The 24065-nt window shown below is 45.1% G+C and overlaps 1 protein-coding gene and 1 pseudogene across 31 annotated transcripts in view; one reads left to right on the plus strand and one right to left on the minus strand.

Annotated features, from left to right (window-relative positions):
* The window catches only part of cadps2 (Ca++-dependent secretion activator 2), an 858338-nt gene that overhangs the window by 87511 nt on the left and 746762 nt on the right, over positions 1 to 24065 (minus strand). For 19 of the 31 annotated variants that reach the window (XM_038780116.1, XM_038780122.1, XM_038780121.1 and 16 more), the window contains 4 exons: positions 18831 to 18845; positions 14800 to 14874; positions 9834 to 9917; positions 3475 to 3507 (listed from right to left, as the gene is read on the minus strand). In XM_038780116.1, the coding sequence (XP_038636044.1) occupies positions 3475 to 3507; positions 9834 to 9917; positions 14800 to 14874; positions 18831 to 18845 (207 nt within the window). The remainder of the gene's footprint in view (positions 1 to 3474; positions 3508 to 9833; positions 9918 to 14799; positions 14875 to 18830; positions 18846 to 24065) is intronic. The other 12 variants (XM_038780126.1, XM_038780133.1, XM_038780123.1 and 9 more) reach the window with 1 other exon arrangement.
* Positions 20048 to 20589, plus strand: LOC119954965 (annotated as a pseudogene).

The following is a 24065-nucleotide window of genomic DNA, read 5'->3' on the forward strand; positions in this document are numbered from 1 at the left end:
ATGACCCACAGCACCTCATGCATGTCCAGTTTTGAGTTGCAATGATCATCACCGCCATCCTCCTGCCAGATTAAATCCCCCCCCAATCCCTCCCCCCATCCCTGCCAAGAGGAGGAGCATTAAATTCATCCTTGGGATTTTGCTTCATCCATGTATTCCCCACCATGCTCCTGTCCCTCCCCACCCAATCGCTGCCCCTCTTTGATTGCCTGTAGATGTGGCAAAAATAGGCAGCTGGCCATCGCAACAGTGGATATGGTGTGACCAATCATGTGGCCATTTCATGATCTAGCACAGGAAGCTGTGTAGGAGCTGGTTTAGCTCAGTGGGCGAGACAGCTGGATAGTGATGCAGAACAAGGCCGGCAGCGGGGGTTCAATTCCCGTACCGGCTTACCCAAACAGGCACCGGAATGTGACGACTAGGGGCTTTTCACAGTAATTTCATATGGAAGATTATTATTATTTAAGTGCAGGACCACCTAAATCTTACTACTGCCAATGAGGATGCACTGGCGCCTCTGTACTCGGAAGACAGGATCTGCGAGTGATCTGCTGAGCCTCAAGGCACACATTAGGTACGGTCACCAAGGGAATGAACACAAAATACATATGCACAGATCATTAGTTCACCAGAAAACAATGCCTTCTCCCTCTCTGAATTTCCTCTTGAAGGTAAAGTAGCGGCACATCAATGGATGGGCATTGCTGGTAGAGAGGTTCAGAGAACATTACGTGATAGTGCTTTAGGCCACAGTACTACACACATAAACAAATACTAGTTAGTTGAGCAGCGCAGAGACTTTTCTAAATGTCTCCTCTATGAGGGTATAACTTTCTCGGCTGTAAAGGTGCTTTTTTGTCAGAATGACCTGAAATGGCAACTCTGTTTTTCTCTCTCTGAAGATACTGCCTGATCTGCTGACTTTTTTCCAACATTTTCTGTGTATATTGAAGATCTCCAGTATTTTGGTTTTAGATACTGTAGCTTACAACATATTACATAACTGTCACCTCTTCATCCCCAGTGAAGCTGAACCTATAAATGGACAATTCTAAGTAGCTGGGCTTATCCCTATCAACTTGGGCTGTGAGGTAAATATGGCTGATACTGATGTTGTTCCCTGAAGTAACTGAACCATCTGCTCCCAAACAAGGTCAAGCAAAGAGCAGCACTCAATATGGTGCTCAGGTTCTAAATTACAATTGCCGCAATCAAAAATGGATCACTTCCCTCATAAGGAAACAATGTCTAAAAGACCTTTTAATATCAATTACATATATAGTGGGGTGAGTGTGTTGTGCTATCCTCTTGTCAAAAACCAAAATTAACCTGAGCATCCATTAACATTGAATGAACAAGGAATTACCAGATTGAATAAAGTTCTTCAACATTTTGTGCTAGTTATTAATGCTAGCAGTCTATCAGATAAGAGAATCATCGTGTACATGTACAGCAAGGAACTCCGGATTTATATTACTGTCCTATTTCATCCACCCCACTCCAGGCACCTGTATCACACCAGCAGGACGCTCCCACCGAATCACAATGTCTCCTTAAAAAATCCAAGAAGAAACTATACAAGTGACAATTTTAACTTACTCCTGACTTCATCATTCAGTCAAGTCAAGACAACACAGCCCATTGTGGGATTTGAACATTAACCCGCAGAGACCGGGTATCTTCCTTTGTATTCAGAGAATGCTATTTGGCAACTCATGCTAAACAGAGACTGAGAAGTTAACAATTATTAATCCGTCAATAAGGAATTGATCAGGCATCCATTGTGCCATCCATATTAGCCAAAAGGAGGGGGAGTGACACTCTTCCAGCAAGCTCCACACGATGCACATTGAAGAAGAAACAATGGCTGGGTGATAAGCCTGCAACAATGGCATGATGATGACATGGACATGCAGCACCAAATATAATTAATTTATGTGTGAAAATAATTCATGTTTGGATGGTAGCCCTGGTTATGCACAATCTTGCTCTACCACGTGGGCCAGGCCCCGGTCCTCAGGAGATTCCAGGAACTGGCAGAGACGGGGAAATTGAATAAAACAGGAAGCATTCTCACCAGTATGGGGCCAACCAGAGTAAAGCAGAGCGAAATGTGGTGCTGGGAAGCTACATACAGTTCAACGCTGGCAGCAGCGGTAGCCACATTCTGATGTCCTTCAATCAGTCAACCTTTGCAAGAGTTCAATTTCAAAGAAGTTGCATTGACCCTCTAGCCTGTCCAGGCAAGAAGAAGGCCTGAGAACACTGTGGCCCTGACTTCCACCATTCGCTAGTAAGGTAAACCAAATTTTTGTCCGAGCACAATACGCTGGGTGCTCAGGAATCAGGACTAGATTTAGTGGGTAATGCCATCTCGCCATTCCAACCTGCGTTTAATCCTGCAGAGCATAGGAAATGGCCCATCTCCCAGTGGGAATGCCCAGTTCTGCCCAATTTCCCAGACACACTAGCTGTCTTACTTTCGATTTTAACCGAAGGACGCGCCTGACTCTAAGGAAATTTGAATTCAGGTTGTGTATCTGTAATAAAAGTTAATATGATAATAAAGGCAAATGGACTGATTCCAAGACAGCTGCAGGATTGAAATCATTGATAGAAACTACTTAGATTTTGTTCTTGTAATGTGACATCATCTGAAACCAGAGCAAAAGGCTCAGCCTTTTTAACACAATCTGAGTTATCCAGTTTTCCCTTTATAGCTCAATAATAACATTTCACAGAAAGAACACTTTGGATAACATGAGTAGTATTATACAACTGATAGACTGCAGCTTATTGAGTAAATGAACACATACAGCCTTCATCTCTCAATTTATCTCCTGGTAGATAGGAATATATTTATTCCTCAGTTGGACCATCAAGCTGCAAGCAGTATTGAGGAGATGTAATTCTTTTTTTATTTATGTATTTGCTACCGTTTTTAAAACTAGGTTATTGTGGCTTTCTATCTGACTTAATTAAAATTGAATTTCCCTGCCACCACTTCCCAAACTACATAAAATGTGTCTATCTCTGACAAACTATTAGATAGACAACAAGATAAAGAATAATTAATATGATAGAGACTGTTCCTGCCTCATCGCACCTTGCCAATCACCTAGTCCACCATAATGCATAATTTAGCTATCAATAGAGATGACTATCATCAATCCAGGTAACACCAACAGGAAAATATACACACTTTCTTGCATTAGATCAAATGAAATCCGGATAATTATCAGCTTTACTTTTCGTCATAAAGCATGGGTAAAAAAGTGAAGCAATAAACTGAGCAATGAAGAAAATGCTTTTTCCTCTGGTGATTTTTTGTGCTGTGAATATCCAGGTGATTTATGTTTTCCGCAGTTAATGTAAAGTGGTCCTATTTCAAGGATGTTGAGTCAATTTCAAACACTCATTGATTTTCTGAATCAGTACTCTAAAATGAAACTGCAAGGGAGTAATACTCACAGGTACATCGACATACTTTGCAGCAGCTTTCACCTGAAGGAGAGAACACAAAGATGATGGCACTTGGTAATATTTTTGCATACAAGTGTGAAAAGAAGTAACCTTGTGAAAAATCAGTCGACCCGTTGAGCTCCTTCTCACCAAACTGCTTTTGTTGTGTCCTTCTTGCGAGCTACAAGATTACGTTTGTTGCAGATTTGCAACCGATACCCCCAGCAGAAATGTGAACTCAGATGCAGTTGAACCACACAAATTGTAGTTTCAAATAAAAGTACCCCCCCTCCCAGCCCCCATCTCCAGGATAAATAAAGGTGAGCTGTGCACCAGGAGGTTTGCCATAGTGTGTTGGACGCAAACTTCTGATCATTCCTTGGTGGGCAGAAACTTCCACCTGTACTCTGAGCTGCTGTGTTAATGCTGCAACACCATCAGAATAATATTTCTATTTAACAACATACTTGGCCTTGAATTGTTTTATTGTTGGTGACACGGTAGTACAGTGGTCAGCACTGCTGCCTCACAGCACCAGGGACCTGGGTTCAATTCCGGCCTTGGGTCACTGTCTATGTTGGGTTTGCACGTTCTTCCTGTGTAGGCTTCCTCCGGGTGCTCCGATTTCATCCCACAGTCCAAAGATAGGCAGGTTAGGTGGATTGACCATGCTAAGCTGCCCTTAGTGTCCAGGAATGTGCAGGTTACATTACGGGGTTATGGGGATAGGCAGGGTAAACATGGGTAGAGTGCTCATTCGATAGGTCAGAGAAGACTCGATGGTCCAAACGGCCTCCTTCTGCATTGGTTCTATGGTTCTATGATTCATTAGTGCACGAATGCAATGCATCACAGGGGATGCATTGGCTGCTTCAGACTCAACCTTGGCCTCATGTGATGTTTTAGTCAGAAGAATGGGCAGCATGGTAGCACAGTGATTAGTGCAGTTGCTTCACAGCGCCAGGGTCCCAGGTTCGATTTCCGGCTTGGGTCACTGTCTGTGCGGAGTCTGCACATTCTCTCCCTGTCTGCGTGGTTTCCTCCGGGTGCTCCGGTTTCCACCCAGTCCAAAGATGTTCAGGTTAGGTACATTGGCCACACTAAATTTCCCTTAGTGCCCAAAAAGGTCAGGTGGGGTTACTGGGCTATGGGGATAGGGTGGAGGTGTGGGCTCTTTCCAAGGGCCGGTGCAGACACAATGGGCCGAGTGGCTTACTTCTGCACTGTAAATTCTATGATTCTAGAAGAAGCCAAGTGAAACTGAGTGCTGAATTTAGGTGCATTTGAGTGCTACAGTGAGAGTTTGGTGACTGAGGGAGTTAGGTGAGGAGGGAGTAAGGAGCTCCTTTTCATTTAATTTCCTACATTTCCTCAGAGCGTGACGGGAGCAGGGTGTTTACAGAGAGTACAACTGACTGGAAGCAGAGTCAGAGGGCAGAGTTCCAGTTGGTCCACAGTGCAGCAGGTAAGAGGGATGGAGGTTAGGGCAGTTGCATGCTTCTCCTGTAGGATGTGGGTGGTGAGGGATACCACCGGTGTCCCCGCTGACTATACCTGCGGGAAGTGCACCCAACTCCAGCTCCTCAGAGACTGTGTTAGGGAACTGGAGCTGGAGCTGGATGAACTTCGGATCATCCGGGAGGCAGAGGGGGTAATAGAGAAAAGTTACAGGGAGGTAGCCACACGCAAGGTACAGGACAAGAGTTAGCTGGGTTACAGTCGGGGAAAGAAAACAAACGGGCAGACAGTGCAGGGATTCCTCGTGGCCGTTCCCCTTCAAAAAAGGTATACCATTTTGGATGCAGTTGGGGGGGGATCACCTACCGGGGGAAGGCCCTAGCGGCCAGGTCTCTGGCACTGAGTCTGGCTCTGGGGCTCAGAAGGGAAGGGAGGAGAATAGAAAAGCAATAGTGATAGGTTCTCAATGGTTAGGGGAATAGGAGATTCTGTGGTCGCGAGCGAGACTCCCGGATGGTATGTTGCCTCCCGGGTGCCAGGGCCAGGGATGTCTCGGATTGTGTCTTCAGGATCCTGAAGGGGGAGGGTGAGCAGCCAGAAGTCGTGGTGCACATTGATACCAATGACATAGGTAGGAAAAGGGGTGTGGAGGTAATAAACGGGTTTAGGGAGTTAGGCTGGTAGTTAAAAGCCAGGACAGAGTTGTCATCTCTGGCTTGTTGCCGGTGCGATATGATAGCGAGGCTAGGAATAGGGAGAGAGTGCAGTTGAACACGTAGCTGCAAGAATGGTGTAGGAGGGAGGGCTTCAGGTATTTGGATAATTGGAGCGCATTCTGGAGAAGGTGGGACCTGTAAAAGCAGGACGGGTTGCATCCGAACCAGAGGGGCACCAATATCCTGGGAGGGAGGTTTTCTAGTACTCTTCGGGAGGGTTTAAACTAATTTGGCAGGGGAATGGGAACCGGACTTGTAGTCCAGCAACTAAGGTAGCCAATGTTCAGGATGTCAAAGCGTGTAGTGAGGCAGTGGGTAAGGTAACACTGACAAAGGAGAGTATTTGCAGGCACAGAGATGGGTTGAAGTGTGTATACTTCAACGCAAGAAGCATAAGGAATAAGGTGGGTGAACTTAAAGCATGGATCGGTACTTGGGACTACGATGTGGTGGCCATCACGGAAACTTGGATAGAAGAGGGGCAGAAATGGTTGTTGGAGGTTCCTGGTTATAGATGTTTCAATAAGATTAGGGAGGGTGGAAAAGAGGTGGGGGTATTGCATTATTAATTAGAGATAGTATAACAGCTGCAGAAAGGCAGTTCAAGGAGGATCTGCCTACTGAGGTAGTATGTTGAAGTCAGAAATAGGAAACGAGCAGTAACCTTGTTGGGAGTTTTCTATGGGCCCCCCAATAGCAGCAGAGATGTGGAGGAACAGATTGGGAAACAGATTTTGGAAAGGTGCAGAAGTCACAGGGTGGTAGTCATGGGTGGCTTCATTCCCAAAGATTGAGTGGAAACTCTTTAGATCAAATAGTTTGGATGGGGTGGTATTTGTGCCATGTGTCCAGGAAGCTTTTCTAACATGGTATCTAGATTGTCCGACCAGTGGGGAGGCCATATTGGATTTGGTACTTGGTAATGAACCAGGGCAAGTGATAGATTTGTTAGTAGGGGAGCATTTTGGAGATAGTGACCACAATTCTGTGACTTTCACTTTTGTAATGGAGAGGGATAGGTGCGTGCAACAAGGCAAGGTTTACAATTGGGGGAAGGGTAAATACAATACTGTCAGACAAGAACTGAAGTGCATAAGTTAGGAACATAGGCTGTCAGGGAAGGACACAATTGAAATGTGGAACTTGTTCAAGGAACAGATACTACGTGTCCTTGATATGCATGTCCCTGTCAGGTAGGGAAGAGATGGTCGAGTGAGGGAACCATGGTTGACAAGAGAGGTTGAATGTCGTGTTAAGAGGAAGAAGGATACTTATGTAAGGCTGAGGAAACAAGGTTCAGACAAGGCACTTGAGGGATACAAGATAGCCAGGAGGGAATTTAAGAAAGGGAATAGGAGAGCTAAGAGAGGGCATGAAAAATCTTTGGCGGGTAGAATCAAGGAAAACCCAAGGCCTTTTACACTTATGTGAGAAATATGAGAATGACTAGAGCGAGGGTGGGTCCGATTAAGGACAGTAGCAGGAGATTGTGTATTGAGTCTGAAGAGATAGGAGAGGTCTTGAATGAGTACTTTTCTTCTGCATTTACGAATGAGAGGGGCCATATTGTTGGAGAGGACAGTGTGAAACAGACTGGTAAGCTCGAGGAGATATTTGTTAGGAAGGAAGATGTGTTGGGCATTTTGAAAAACGTGAGGATAGACAAGTCCCCCAGGCCTGACAGGATATATCCAAGGATTCTATGGGAAGCAAGAGATGAAATTGCAGAGCCGTTGGCAATGATCTTTTCGTCCTCACTGTCAACAGGGGTGGTACCAGGGGATTGGAGAGCGGCGAATGCCGTGCCCTGTTCAAAAAAGGGAATAGGGATAACCCTGGGAATTACAGGCCAGTTAGTTTTACTTCGGTGGTCGGCAAAGTAATCTTGCCTCACAAGTATTATTGAATTCTTGAGGAGGTGACCAAGCATGTGGATGAAGGTAGTGGATGTGGTGTACATGGATTTTAGTAAGGCATTTGATAAGGTTCCCCATGGTAGGCTTATGCAGAAAATAAGGAGGCATGGGATAGTGGGAATTTTGGCCAGTTGGATAACTGATAGAAGACAGAGAGTGGTGGTGGATGGTAAATATTCAGCCTGGAGCCCAGTTACCAGTGGCGTACTGCAGGGATCAGTTCTGGGTCCTCTGCTGTTTGTGATTTTCATTAATGACTTGGATGAGGGAGTGCCCCCTGAAGGGCGTGTCAGTAAATTTGCCGACGATATGAAAATTGGTGGAGTTGGGGATAGTGAGGAGGGCTGTTGTCAGCTGCAAAGAGACATAGATAGGATGCAGAGCTGGGCTGAGAAGTAGCAGGTGGAGTTTAACCCTGAAAAGTGTGAGGTTGTACATTTTGGAAGGATAAATATGAATGCGGAATACAGGGTTAATGGTAGGGTTCTTGGCAATGTGGAGGAGCAGAGAGATCTTGGGGTCTATGTTCATAGATCTTTGAAAGTTGCCACTCAAGTGGATAGAGCTGTGAAGAAGGTCTATGGTGTGCTAGCATTCATTAGCAGAGGGATTAAATTTAAGAGCCGTGAGGTGATGATGCAGGTGTACAAAACCTTGGTAAGGCCACATTTGGAGTACTGTGTGCAGTTCTGGTCGCCTCATTTTAGGAAGGATGTGGAAGCTTTGGAAAAGATGCAAAGGACATTTACCAGGATGTTGCCTGGAATGGAGAGTAGGTTTTACGAGGAAAGGTTGAGGGTGCTCGGCCTTTTCTCATTAGAACGGAGAAGGATGAGGGGCGACTTGATAGAGGTTTATAGGATGATCAGGGGACAGTCAGAGACTTTTTCCCCGGGTGGAACAAACCATTACAAGGGGACATAAATTTAACGTGAATGGTGGAAGATATAGGGGGGATGTCAGAGGTAGGTTCTTTACCCAGAGTGTACTGGGGGCATGGAATGCACTGCCCCTGGAAGTAGTTGAGTCGGAAACATTAGGGACCTTCAAGAGGCTATTGGATAGGTACATGGATTACGGTAGAATGATGGGGTGTAGCTTCATTTGTTCTTAATCTAGGATAAAAGTTCGGCACAACATCGTGGGCCGAAGGGCCTGTTCTCTGCTGAATTGTTCTACGTTCTATGAAACCATAACACTCAGGTCTGCCGCTACCCTGAAGGAGCCAAGGTAGGTCAAAATCATGGTGCCACTGGAGGAAAGGGCAAAGAGTCTGAGTGACGTTGCAATACTTGAGGAAGTGCCAGTGTCCAAAGCATTAGGCCTGGAAGAACTTGTCCGTTATGCTGAAACAACTCTCATTACAAACGTGTGGAACTGCACCATTGGATATAAAATTTAGAACTCCAGGGGTTAAAGAAATTCACTGCTGGCTAGGACTAAATAAAGGTGGTGGTATGGCCTCAGTGTATCCTTGCAAATATAGAAGAATTTTTTCTTAAAGTTGATATAATCTCGGGATCAGAAAAGTATTAATCTGAAGGAGTTAATTTTTCAAGTGTGGCTGGAAGTGGAGGAACCTCACCCGCCCCTGTCCACAGAATAAAGACTGCGTGTGATCAGGGTGATTTCCAGATGTGCCCTGATGGGAGCAAGATTCCTCACTGCATGTGGGTTCACACCCAGGAGTTCATTTTAACTTGCTGAAATGGGGTAATGGCTTCAAATTAACCATCCATTAACTGAGATAGTTGGCCAGCTGAAAATTCTATGTGAGCCTACAGCTGGGCATCTGAAACAGGACTGTCGATCTGAAAATTTGATTGTGACTGCTGTTTTAGGATGGAAATGGCTGGGAGAATGTGGTGTGCATTCTCTGGCTAGTTTCACCAGCGATAGAGCCAAAGAGGCAATTGAAAGGTAACCTCCAATTCATCTTTGTGGAGCCAGAGCAACCTCCTTCCAGACCCCAGACTCCTCTTTCCTACCTTGCTGTAAACTGGCAGCTTCACGACCACCCAGCATTGGGCTGGCCTGAATCAAATGACCTAAGGTTGGGAAGCCCACATGAGGTCCTGGCCTCAAAATAGTTCCCAGCCTCTCGCACCCAGAACTGGAGGGCTGCCTTTGACCTCAGAGGACTTTATCCTGAGTGGGAAAAAACCAAATGTATGTTTCCAACACCATTCGATAGCTTTTCCATTCGATTAGTGGTGTTGCAGTACTTTATTCACAGAATAACCCGAACCCTAATGCATGAGTTCCTCAGATTACTTACAGTAAACGACAGGATTGAGGAGAAGAAGGTTCCTTCATCATATCTTGACAACTTGGATAGTACACCTTCCAGTACGAACACAAACTGGTTGGGGGGAGAGGCGGGGGGGGGGGTGGGGGGGAACAAAAGTTTACAACCATATAAGGAACTATATATCATGTGGTACAGTGGCAAACAGATACTTCAAATGCAGAAAGTAACTACAGCATTGTATGCCATAGCAAGGGGCATGAACGAATGCTTCATCCAAACCGTTACGATTTTAATTAGTTACCAATGGCATAAATAAAATACTTGAGGTTAAGCTCTGCAAAATGATTGGGCACTCATCAAAATTTAGCATGGAGTTACATTATTCATTCAGGTGAGATACATCCTCTTTATCTCATTTTCCTATGTGCATATTATATTATATGCATGTTTTTAACATGTTGGAATACTTTGAGTCTGCGGTTATAGAACAAGGGAGGTTCTATACACTGCCTATATCTGCTGAGCCACATGTCTAATATTCCTTTTTCAATTTGTATCCCGTTGCTCTGCTCACTTCACCTATTTGGTTCCCTTTAATTTTCTTTTTGACTAACAATGGTGCCAGTCATAATGATGAAGAATAATAACCTGAGGCAACAGAGATTCAAGAGGAAGAATGCTTAGACTGAGATCCCGTCTTGGACAAGGCATCATTTCTTTCATCTAAATGTTACCAAAGCTCAGGATATTGGCCGGGATTGTCTGCCTCTGTTTCTGGTGAGTATGAAAGTCGGTGGAGATGGAGAATCCACAGGAGTCCCCAAAAGGCTTTTATGCCGGTGGGATTTCCTGTTTTGATTGTCTCTGCCACTCGCCAATGATGCAATGGGTTTTGCATGAAAGATTTGGAACCCTATTACCATACACAAATATATTATTAGTAGGCTTCCCGGGTGTATCGTTTCCCCCCCAAATAAGCAAACTCCCTCGCTGCATCTCTGGGGTTTACAACAAGTCCAGGCAAAAGGGGACCTGGCGAAAAGAACCCACTGGGGCGCACAACTAAGTATAGCCCCCTGGGGCAGAGTGTAAAGCCTGGGCAGTACCCTGGCACTGCCCCAAGGCAGCAGTGTGCTCGGGGGCAGTGCTAGAGAGGTGGTGCTTCCAATGGGGGGGGGGGGGGGGCGCAGTGGCAATGGGGGAAATCCCCATGTCCATGGTGGGGAATCCCTTTGGTGGGAGCCGTGCAAGGTTGAGTTCCCCTGCCTGTGGATTGAGGGCAGGGGTGGGGGTGTGGGAGGGCAGGGGGGGGGGGGGATTCCTGTGTCTGTTGGGAGGGGGGGGGGCTTTTTCTTATTTTTACTTTCTTAGATCGGGGTGTCCCTAATCTCTTGAATGCCAATCTCAGGCCATTCCAGAATGTTCTAATCCTAAGCATTCTATTCAATTCAAACTGATTGACTGATTTATCGTCACATGTACCGAAGTGCAGTGAAAAGTATTTGCCTGCGTACACAGTACGCGCACAGTAGACAAAAAGAATAATTGGCAAAGTACATTGACCAATAAGTAATTGGTTACAGTGCGGAACAAGGGCCAAACAAAGCAAATACATGAGCAAGAGCAGCACAGGGCGTCGTGAAGTGTCTGACCACTAACCACCTGACTCTACAGAAAGAAAACCTATGACAATCCCAAGAGCACCACCTGCCACCAACCCATCTGCCACTGAAACCCTCACTTAACCCTTTGTCATCTCCAGACTTGGAGGTCCCGCCCGACAGCTGAAAGCAGCAGGCAAAACTTCAGGCAGTAGTAGAACCCAGTCCAGCATATTGCTGGTAGCAGCCAATTAAAGGGTCATAGCTGGGGTGGCCATCCAATCAAGGAAGCTGGCCTACCCCCACGAGCTGCCAGTCCAATCAGAGGGCTTGTAGTTTGGCATCTTCAGCAGCACCACCTCTCACGGTGCTCAGTACGAAGGCTGCAGCTCCAGGGAGAGGGAGTGTCAGTAACTGAACACTCTTGAAGAGAGGCGAGTTGGGTTGGGGTATCTTGGGGTGGGCAGGAACTGTCCCTGAGCAGCGCTGGTACTGTTGTTGCCAGGTTTGATCTGCCAGCCTCCCCATCTAGTGGCTGGCTCTTCGATGCAGGCAAAATGTGGATAAAGGGAAAAAGTACCCTTAATCAGCATTTGCTTGGCTCAATTGGCCTCCCAGCAGGCATCCGAGTTATCTACTTTCTTGTCACTGCCAAAATGGCATGATGGTGGGAGAGCATTTGGCTCTTCCACTGACATCTACCCCAGCCATTTTGCCAGTCTTCCATCTCCCTGTCTGTCCCTAATGTGTCTGCATAACTTAGGCCACTTATTCCCATGTTCTCCTGACTGATCTCCCACATTCTAGAACTCCCCATAAATTTCAACTCGCCTTAAAACTCAATTTTGTCTCCTTTTCCTCAGCAAATCCTGGTTGTCAATCACTCCCATCCAAAACTTCAAATTAATATTTTCATCCTGGCTGTTAAATCATTCTTCTCTTGCTTCTTTCCCACTCTGTGGCCTTCTCACGTGTTACATACACCCCTACCCGATCAAACTCTCAGCTGTGTCAAACTTGTTTTTTAGTGTAGGGCTTCCAAAACCTTTTGAGCCTCAGAACCCTCCGTGACTTCTCAGGTGCATTGGGAAACCCAGACATTCACATCATGTCAATGCCCTTTTTTTTGCTACAAAATAGGTATGAACACAGAAATCAAATGTAAACCACTTTTATAGTTATATCTATGCATATATTAGGAATTAGGAAGAGGCACACAGTCACAAATACATTAGCCAGCTACACATTAACCCCCTGGCCAATCCATCCTCCCATGGCCCCTTAACTGACTCCTGGAAGTAGTAGCCACTTTAGGAGTGGGTAATCTAAAAAAGTTCTCTTATTAAAGGATATTTATATTTTACCTTTTATCATTTTTAATTGGAGGAATGATGCTGGAAAGCTGATACTCATATTGCACACAAGCACCCCCCCCCTCTCTCACACACACACATACAAACATCTCTCTCTCTCTCACACACACACACCCTCTCTCACACATACACACACCCCTCTCCTTCACACAGACACATCTCCCTGTCTCACACACACACACACACATTCCCCCTCCTTCACACAGATGCATCTCCCGCTCTCTGACACACACATTTGCCTCCCTCACACACAGGTCTTTTCACATCCATACACTCATCTCCATCTCTCTCTTTCAGACACACACACACGTTTCCCTCTCTCACACACAGGTCTTTTCACATACATACACTCATCACCATCACTCTCTTTCATACACACACACCTCCATCTCATACACATCTTCCTCACTTATGCACTCATACACATGTCTCGCTCTCTCTCATATACTCACACACGTCTCTCTCTCTCACACACTCACCTCCCTCTCCCACACACTCATCCCTCTCACTTACCCTACCTCACACACCGTGCACAGCCCTCTCACACACACTCACTCACAAACACTCACACCCTCTTCACACATCCTCACCCCCAACAAATTAAACCCCACCACACACTCAACACCCTCCCACACACGAATCCACCCTCTCTCACACATACTCACTCACCCCTCTTTCCCACACTGTGACTCCAGCCATCCTGCCCCCTATCTACTCCAGCAACCGCTCCAAGTTCTGGTTCAAGGCCTGCTTTCCCATCACTCCTCTGTCCAAGCTCTTCCAATCAGAGGCTGGCTTCCGGAGAAGCCAGAAGCTGATTGGAAAAGCAGGCACCATCTTTCAAATTGTACACATGTGCTTGACCTGCTGTGGACCCGCTGGAAGGCTCCTGCAGACCCCCTGGGTTTGCAGACCCCAGGATGCTTTCATACATTCCTGCTTGATCACTGATAGCCATGACTTCAGGCATCCAGATCCAATCATCTGGATGTCTCTACATTTTCCCCTGCTCTTCCAATTACCCCTTTAGAACCCACTACAGACCACTCTTAACATTTCTTCTTCTGCCTCGTCAGTCCAGACAGTGAGTTACATTTTTAAAATTAGCAGAGAGTTGTTGAGAGTTTTGACCACCTAATATTCTAAGCATCAAAATTAAATTTAATAAGCTGCTTTGCACCATGCTGCAGGGCAACTAATAGATAATCTAAGGAGTATGAGATAGAATGCTGACTGGAGGTAGTCCTGTATTTCTTGATCAAGAGTGATCGTTAGTAAGATGACCAAACTGATTTCAGTTATATAAACAAAAGATGGCACCAATGAAGAACGCTAAGCCTTTAATGATGAAGAAGCCATGGTATAACTGGTCAATAAACCATGCAAGAATGTTAATTGCCAATGCCAACATACTGAAACAAAGATATTTCTTGCTTTGTTGGCTAATAAGGTAGCATGCTGTTGCTCATGAATTGAGAGACAGCATTGCAATATGAATCATCAACAACCTTGAGTAGAAAGTGAGAAGAAAATAATCACAGTAGACCCCACAGTTGAGCACGTAGATTTAGATATTATCACTGACTGCCTCATACCCACAAAAAAGGAAGAAAGGACGCACTCTTTGACACATTTGATCAGAAGTACTCAACTAATGTGCCGTTTCTGCGACCTTTGGAAGATGAACAATAAACACATTATTTTTAGTATATATAGAGCCAATCAAGTATTGGCCCTGGGATTTGTATAATTTGTGGCATCTAGTGTGCCAACTGAAATTAGAGAGAGAAATTCTCTCAGTTTATTGCACAGAGGTTACAAGGTGTTTTGAAGATTGCAAAGGTCTACACTAAACCCCAGCACATCCAGGTTTTAATCCATGAGGCGGCTGAGTTGACATCACCTTGCCTTGGAGCAGTGATTGGGAGCAAATCGAAGCTCGCCACACCATCACAGGCAGGCAGTGCAGTAAGCACAAACACTCACCAGCAATGACACATTCCTCAAACCATTTCTTACCTTTGAAACCAGGAGGGAAATCATTTCTTTGAAGGTTTCTTCAATCAAATCATCAATCTTTGAGTGATACTGCTGCTGTAATTTGAAAAAGAGAACAAAGTTGCAACTTGACAGGGAAAAGAAGAAGCGATTGTGAAAACAATGTCTTGTTCCACCTCAAACACATTTAAAAACTATAATTGGGGGATTTCAAATAGAGAAAAACCTTGAACACAATCTCCCCACCCAATGCTGTTTTACATTCAGTGCTAGAAAGCTTCCCATGTACACTGTCGCGTTAAGCAGCTAATAGGTCTATTATGTGGGTGAATTGAGTTGTAGACCTCATTCAGGCACAGGAATGTGAAGGATACTTTTTTGTTGGCTTCATTGCAATTAGGACAACCATGTGCTTTTTCTAAAGACCCATCCAGTTGGGCAAATGAAAGGCTGGGAGAAGATTCAATTAATGCAACATTTTATGTCTGACAACTCTCTTTCTTAAGTCATTTAAGCTGTTCTGTGAAAAAAAAAGACCCTGATTGTTAGCTGCACAAGGGACTGTGCATTCACACAGCAAGCAGCAGTTCACTTGGGTTCACAGAATCCTTGCTGAAAATAAATGTAACTTCAGATGAAATTAAATATTTTTCTGTCAACAAAGCAGAAAGGTTAGCAACAACGCAGTCGCATAAAGCATTCTCCAAGAACTGTATTCTTCTTTTTGTTCCCGTAAACTGCCAAGCTTTATTGTTATGATTAATAAATAATCTAAAAGGCCCCCTCTTTCAATGATAGCAGCAACATTATTGCCACTGTAGTCTGGACTGTCTTTTGTCGGGAGTTTTACTTATAAGGACTAACCTGTCAAAATTCAAGGACGTGGGGCCTTAAATATGGTTGTCAGGCACAAACATTAAAAACATCAAAACTCTTCTGTTATCAGTTAATTTTCCTTTAATTTCTTAATTAAAGCAGTCCAAAACATTTAAGGGCAAAATCATTACCCTTTATACAAACTGGTAACCCAGTCAATAGTTTTCTCTAAATAACTAATTGCTCCCCATGCTCTATGTTGCACAATAAGGGCCTGATCATTTAGACACTGCAGGTTCTGCCCTTAAGAATTCTCTCCTGAAACTACGTTGCTTTGCCACACCCATCTCCTCTGCCTGCCTCCAAAATCCTGCTTAAAAACCTTAGTTTATGCCTTTGATTTCTCCCTCGCTAATTCCTCCATTTCAAGTCTCGTGTCCATGTTTCTGCCTTGTTTAGTTTTCAATAAATTTAGAGTGCGCAATTCATTTTTTTCCAATTAAGGGGCAATTTAGTGTGGCCAATCCACCTACTCTGCACATCCTTGGGTTGCGGGGGCGAAACCCACGCAAACACACGGTGAGAATGTGCAAACTCCACAAGGGCAGTGACCCAAAGCTGGGATCGAACCTAGGACCTCGATGCTGTGAGGCAGCAGTGCTAACCACTGCACCATCGTGCTGCCCCTCCTTTCTGCCTTGTTGAGTGTTCAAATATGCTTCTTTTACATGAGGAGCACAATATAGATGCATGTTATTGTCCTTTGCTGTGCGTTACACTCCGACTGCACTGATCTATGTCCAGTATTTTTAAGAATGTGCTGTTGCCTTATGGACAAATCCAAATCGATACAATGCCAGTTTCCAGCACTATGACAGGAGCAGCATGTTGCTTCTACTTCCTGTAGTGTATTCAAATTGTGATAAGACCGGAATGGATGACTTAATTTCAGTTTAATTACACAACTTTCTACAGAATTAAAGCTCAAAAATGAAGCCAATATTTATGGTCATTCCTAAAACAAAAGTTAAATATCACAATAAAATATACCACAGTACTGAATTTATGCAGGCTGAAAATGACCTTACTTTTGCTAAATTCTATCATGCACATTCTTCTCCTAAATATTGATCAATATGTTAAGTCTACATTCTATATCTATTGACACTGTGAGCTTCGCTGATTTTCAAACTCTTTCTATCATATCAGAAAAAGATGGTATGGAAAAATAAATTGGTGCCCCATTGCACGCTGGATATATGCAGCAGCTGATGTGGAACTTAACCACACATTACAGAACGTCCTGAGCTTGAGCTCCAGTCTGTGCTGATGTCAGTGTAAAGGAAATGTAGGACACTATGATTGATAGCAAACATGTTGGACGAAGGAGTGTTCAGGGCCCCCAGATGTAATCGTTATACACTAAAGGTGCTGGAAAGCATGCATAGTAAGACATCAGATTATGGCAGGATTGGAGTTGGCTGCGAGACCCCTTATGAGCGAGTTACTTGTGAAGTTCATCACCACCAAGTTCCCCTCCAGGCCACACACCATTCTGACATGGAAAAATATTTCCTTTCCTTCTTTCTTGCTGGGTCAGAATCCTGGAACACCCTCCCTCACAGCATCGCAGAAGTAACTTCACCACGCGGATTACAGAGGATCAAGAAAACAACTCATTGTTGCCTTCTCGAGGGCAATTAGAGATGGGCAATAACTGTTGGACTTGCCTTCATCCCATGAACATTAAAAAGTTACTAAGTCCTATAACCATCCTGATACATATTCATGCACACACGGACTGTCCAGCAGGTGCCAATGTATCAACAGGAGCCGGCATGCTACCTGATTTCTCCATTCCCCAACTCTCAGGATCTGAGGCCAGTTGTTGGGCCCTACTTTAGTCACAATTGACAGTACTTAGCTCAGCAGAGACCAGACATGTAGAACAGCGGAGGGAAAAATTTGGGAAATCAAACTCTCTTTCCGCAACATGACTAAGATTTAAATCAAGCCCAAACCAATTGGACACCATCTACTCTCGCTTGGGGTATTTTTAGGTCCAAAGTGAGCTGTGGAAATCTCAAGGCAGTATCAAGTGGGTGAGATTTTACAGAAAATTTCCTGCATTGCACAAGAGGCCATATTGTGCATGATTGGAAATATTCACGTTATGGAGTTTGAAATGAAGGTATGATGTTGAATTCTATTCAATTTCTATCTCCTCTTTGATTATGTGACCATGGAGTCCTTGATATCAACACCAAATGAGAAAGAAAGGGATTATACTAAAATAAATATAATATCATGCATTTTGGGTACACATTTATTAAAACAAACTATTTCAAAATGCTTGTAATAGCTTAATTTGTTCTATAAAGACGTTCTGCAACTCAGCTCTGAGAAACAAAAGTGCAAAGTCCACAATCACGCCACCCTACTGAGAATGCTTTGCAGAGAATTTTTTTTTCTTTTTTGAAAATAAATTTAGAATACCCAATTATTTTTTTTTTTCCTAATTAAAGGGAAATATAGCATGGCCAGTTCACATCTTTGGGTTGAGGGGGTGAAACTCACGCAGACACGGAGAGAATGTGCAAACCCCACACTGGCAGTGACCTGGGACCGGGTTCGAATCCGGGTCCTCAGCGCAGTAGGCTGCAGTGCTAACCGCTGTGCCACCATGCCGCCCGCTTTGCAGAGGATTGAAAGGACCTCTTGGTTATTGGCCAGGGCAAAGAGCAGGATGGCAATGAAGGAGATGTCTGTACAACACGGATACACAGCATTGTTGTGTATGCAGTGTAGAAATGTAATATCACCAATTATTTTCAGTACAACTTCTGACAGGAGCTGCATAGAGGAAATAATTTCTTTCACTCCTGTGTTATGAAATATGACAAACAGTTTTGTACATTGTTTCATTTCTATTGTTATTCCTTTTGCACCTTTGAGTACCAGTATACATCCTTAAAAAAAAGAGATAAACCAGGTTCAAAAGTAAGAACATGAGGTACAGCCTCAGAGTTTGGAAATGTCTTTGGCATTTGGCTTCACTGATAGCCTGAGATTTCTTGGTTGTAATGAATCATCCCATTACAAACCCCAAAATTTGCTTCGGCCATCAAAGCTTAAGTTCTCACTCAGATTTCGAGTTCAAGCTGAGCATCCATTCTTTATTAAAAATACAGTTTAATACGAAGATAAAGTATAAAATAATCAAAGCCAACACTTACCCATTGCTTACTAAACTGGAACCGGAGATGGGGGAACATAAATGAAGAAAACAAGGCAGAACACATGATGAAGCAAAAGGGCAATGAAGAACATTAAGCCACAAATCAAGTGAAGCTGTAAATCATGTGGGTATGTCTTTAAACTGAAAATAAATTAATATTAAATGGTGATATTAATAGGCAACTAAATGAGAAAAATGGATGAAATACATTCAGCCTGACCTAACATGACTATGAGCAAGAGAAACAAACCTCACGTATTTGAGCCCCATGTGCTGTGGAGACAAACAATCGCTTCTCTCTATTTTACATACCAACACAAATGACAATGGACGGAATCTAATGAGACCCTTGAAGGTGGGTTTCAAGGCAGGACCAGGAACAAAATAGGAAATGTTGACAGCGGCTCAGCAGACCAGCCCCTTCCTATCTCTGGATGATCTTGCCAGAAGTGGCTGTAATGGAAGCAGTTTCCCATTATTGACTGGTAGCCAATCATGACCAATTCTAAGGATAATTTGGGGAGGTGGAAGGACTACCCTGGATATTCCCAGTATCTGAGCAGCTTCCCGCTGAGTACTGAACCTAGAGATGGCCTCCAAGCAGCTAGCCAGGGAGCTGGAGGTTCCATGCCCCAGTGACTCTCTGGGCAGGATAGGTGCTCTCACATCATAAACAAATGCACTGAAAGGGATATCTCCTGGGGCCAACCTGCTTTGACCGTCCTTATTTTTCATTTTGATGCACGCCTCCAAAGGCACCATCTTGTGATGCCCTGAATGTTCCTGCAGCCTCAGGAACCCTCCCACCCTTTTTGATAGGACAGGGCATCACATTGAAGCTTCTTAATTGGATGGCTTCAGGAAGACCTTGCAGGAAGGTGGGACTCACTAGTCAAGGGACAGAACCCACATTTTTCCCAATATAAGGATATTTTCAAAGATGTCAAGATTCCACCCAATGATTAGAAAATTGTGCTTCGTTTCAAACTGATTTGTAAAATAACCTGGCAATAAAACTTTGTTGCTTCGGGAAAACAAAACAATTTCACTGGATCTTACACCATCTCAGAGCACAGAGAATACCATGACCAGCCCTTCACCAATGCAATTTTGAAATGAAGCTTCAAACATGTGCACATGAAGGTCAGAGTGACTCTCCCTCCTGCTTCCCCTGAGGCGGTTTGCCCCGCTGGGCTCCGGGCCACTCTTTGGGTTATGGAGGAGTACGCACAGGAGCCTTCCCCCAGGAGGATTGTTGATGACTGTGGTGGTGGGTTCACCTGGGTGCGATTGGAGGAGGCAGTTTCCAGCCGATTAAAGACTTCAGGAATGCTCCTGTTAGTGTGTGGCAACGTCTGAGGGGAAGTGTGAATGCTGTGAGGATCAGAGCACCTCAGTTAGGGGTTAGCTTTGCAGTGTGGGGTGGTCTGTTCTCTAACATTGACTGTGGCCTGGTCAAACTCCGTAGCAAAGAGGATCCCAGGAACTCCATCACCAGCGGAGCACTCACAGGGGCAGTGCTGGCTTCCAGAAGTGGTCTGCTGGCGATGGTGGGTTCTGCCACGATGGGAGGAATTCTCCTGGCCCTGATTGAAGGAGTTGGGATCTTGCTCACACGATACACAGCCCAGCAATTTCAGAATCCGAGTCCATTCATGGAGGACCCCAGCCAGCTGCTGCCAAGAGAGCCATCAGCTGGATACCACACAGCGAGCGAGAGGGAGGGGTGTTCCACCCTACTCACACAAAATGATTGAGAATTGTAAATCATGTGTGGGGTAATCGGGGCCTGGTACAGCCCTTCTGCACTCAGTTCTATCTGCCGGAAACCAAGAAGCTGATCTTAACCAATTGATCCTTAGGTTTTGTTGTAACAATGGAGGGAAACAGTCAATCACATAAGTAGGTCACTTAGCAGAACATTTTCCAATATGTTTTCAACTAACTGTTAAATAGTAATTTAAACATATTTTATTTATTTATTTATTCCAATTAAGGGGCAATTTAGCCTGTCCAATCCACCTTACCTGCACATCTTTGGGTTGTGGAGGTGAGACCCACACAGACACGGGGAGAATGGGCAAACTCCACACGGACAGTGACCCGGAGCCTGGATTGAACCCAGGCCCTCGGCGTCGTCAGTTAAACGTATTTTAAACCACAGTCACGAACATACAAACATATGAACATACACATGAATTTAGGAGCAGGAGGAGGCAAGACAACAGTTGAAGGGCTGCTGGATCTCAGGACCCAGCTAGGTCCCAGCCTGACGCTGAGCCTGTGGTACAGAGATACCCGGAGCTGATTGAGATGATAGAGAGCAACCGGGACATTCAGAGGGAGATTTCAGCGACACTTCAGCAGATCCATAGCCGCTTGGAGGAGTCCCAGAGGCTACCGTTGCAGGAGATGTCACCGGCAATGTGTGGCACTGGGGGGGGGGGGGGGGGGGGGGGGGGGGGGTGTGTGTGGAGGCACCATTGGGAGTGTGGGGAATTGTAAAATACATTAAACCCTTGCGCACAACCAGCATAATGTCACCGTCACTTCCTTCCACAATACAGGCTGACCTCCAATCCCTTGGCCTAGCTCTCCGTGACACTCTTTGATTTGATTTATTGTTACATGTACCGAAGTACAGTGAAAAGTATTTTTTCTGCGGCCGAGGGAATACGGACATAGTAGACAAAAGAATAATCAACAGAGAACATTGACAAATGGTACATCGACAAACAGTGATTGGTTACGGTGCGGAACAAAGGGCCAAACAAAGCAAACAAAGTAAATACATGAGCAAGAGCAGCATAGGGCATCGTGAATAGTGTTCTTACAGGGAACAGATCAGTCCGAGGGGAAGTTGTTGAGAAGTCTTGTAGCTGTGGGGAAGAACCTGTTCCTATGTCTAGATGTGTGAGTCTTCAGACTTCTGTACCTTCTGCCTGATGGAAGGGTCTGGAAGGCAAGCTTGTGTGATGCGTTGGGCTGTGTTCACCACACTCTACAGTTCCTTGCAATCTTGGACCGAGCAGTTGCCATACCAGGCTGTGATGCAACCAGATAGTAACTGTCTCTATCGCACATCTGTAGAAGTTTGTGAGAGTCGATGCAGACATGCCAAATTTATTTAGCTTCCATAGGAAGTAGAGACTGTTGCATCAATGTGAGTGGACCAGGACTGACTGTTGGTGATAGTGACCCCCAGGAACTTAAAGCTATCGACCATCTCTACTTTGGAGCCAGACGGGTGTGTGTATGTCGTGCTACGCTTCCTGAAGTCAGTGATCAGTTCCTTGGTCTTTCCAACATTTAGAGAGAGGTTGTTTTCGGTACACCATGCAATCAAGTGATTGATCTCCCTCCTGTAGTCTGATTCGTTGTTGTTTGAGATACGGCTCACCACAGCCGTATCATCTGTAAACTTATAGATTGAGTTTGAGTTAAATTTTGCCACACAGTCATGTATGTATAGGGAGTACAGTAGAGGACTGAGCACACATACTTGCGGGGCCCAGGCATTGAGGACTATTGTGGAGGAGGTGCTGTTGCCTATCCTGACAGATTGCAGTCTGTTGGTGAGGAAGTCGAGGATCCAGCTGTACAGGGAGGGGTCAAGTCCAAGATTGCGGAGTTTGGTTATTAGTCTTGTTGGGATGATGGTTTTGAAGGTGGAGCTGTAGTCTATGAACACAAGTCTTACATAGGTGTTCTTGTTGTTGAGGTGTTCGAGTGTTGATTGCAGAGCCAGTGAGATAGCGTCTGCTGTGGACCAGTTGCGGTGATAGGCAAACTGCAGTGGATCAAGACCGTCTGGGAGGCTGGCAGTGATCCTTATCATGACTAGCCGCTCGAAGCATTTCAAGATAACAGACGTTAGGGCCACCAGTCGGTAGTCGTTGAGGCATTCTACCTTGTTCTTCTTTGGTACTGGTATTATGGTGGCCTTCTTGAAGGAGGTGGGGACCTCAGAGTGGAGCAGTGAGGTGGTGTAGATATTAAGAATACACTCGCCAGCTGGTCTGCGCAGGCTCTGAGAGCTCGCCTAGGGCCCGTCGCTTTCCGCGTATTCACTTTCAAGAAGGCAGCTCTCATCTCTGAGGCTGTAATAGTGTGTCCAGGGCTGTTGGGGCGGGTGGCACTGATACATTGGCTGACTGCTCAAAGCGGGCATAGAACTCACCCACCTTCTGGCCACGGACATGTCCCCAAAGCTGTGTCCCATCCCATGGTTGTTTGGCTTTTGGCTGCTGCATACATGATATTGCAGGTTTCAAGCACAGTGTCCAGGAATCAAGGTGATTGGGATGCTGGGCAATGACTCCCACATGCTACACGGCCCACCCACCCACGGCTATTCGCTTGTGATTTGTGAAGTGCTCACTTAACCATGATTGCCAATTCCCTATCACAATGTTCTTCAAAGTCGGGGGCGCGACCCGCGGGTGAGTCACGGCGGGTGTCAGGAGATCGCGGAGCCATTGTCAGCGGCCCTCCCGATCGCACAAATCTCTGCGCATCAGCCGGGTTTTCATAACGCCGGCTGCAAGAGGCCGCGAACATGTTAAAAAAAAATTTGGCTGCATTGCGTATGCACGCATGATGATCAGAACGCATGTGCATTCCGCAAACATGTTTAAAAAATTTGGCCGCATTGTGCATGCGCGCCAATAATCGGGCACGCATGCGCAGTGCAGCCACTATTTTAAAAAATGGTTGCAGCTTTTTCTTTTACAAGTTCTGGAGTGGTTTTTATTGATTTATTCATTTATTTCATTCATTTTATTTGTTTTACAAGTTCGGGGTGTTTTATTCATTTTTTTCATTTATTTTACTCATTTTTTCTTTTTTTACAAGTTCAGGGTGGGGGTTTATTTGATAAAACTTTACAGGAAACAAATTCAGAACTTTGGATAGATGGAGATCCCATACTTCCGACACAGGAAGGCTTCACCTTCATCCAACAATTTCCATTGAAGGAATGTGTACGAGGGCGAAAGGGACCCAAAACCATTTCCTCCATTTTTGGCAGCAGCAAACAAGGTAAGAGAAAATGGTGGGTCGTGCAGGTCGGCCGGTGTGGGTCGCGAAGGTCGGCTGGCCTGGGTCGCGAAGGTCAGCCGGCGTGGGTCGCGAAGGTTGGCTGGTGTGGGTCGCGAAGGTCGGCTGGGTTGGGCCCCGAAGGTTGGCCGGTTGCTAAAAATGGGTCTCTGGAAAAAAGTTTGAAGAACACTGC

This window comes from Scyliorhinus canicula, chromosome 20 (assembly GCF_902713615.1).
Source record: "Scyliorhinus canicula chromosome 20, sScyCan1.1, whole genome shotgun sequence".
Taxonomy (NCBI): domain Eukaryota; kingdom Metazoa; phylum Chordata; class Chondrichthyes; order Carcharhiniformes; family Scyliorhinidae; genus Scyliorhinus; species Scyliorhinus canicula.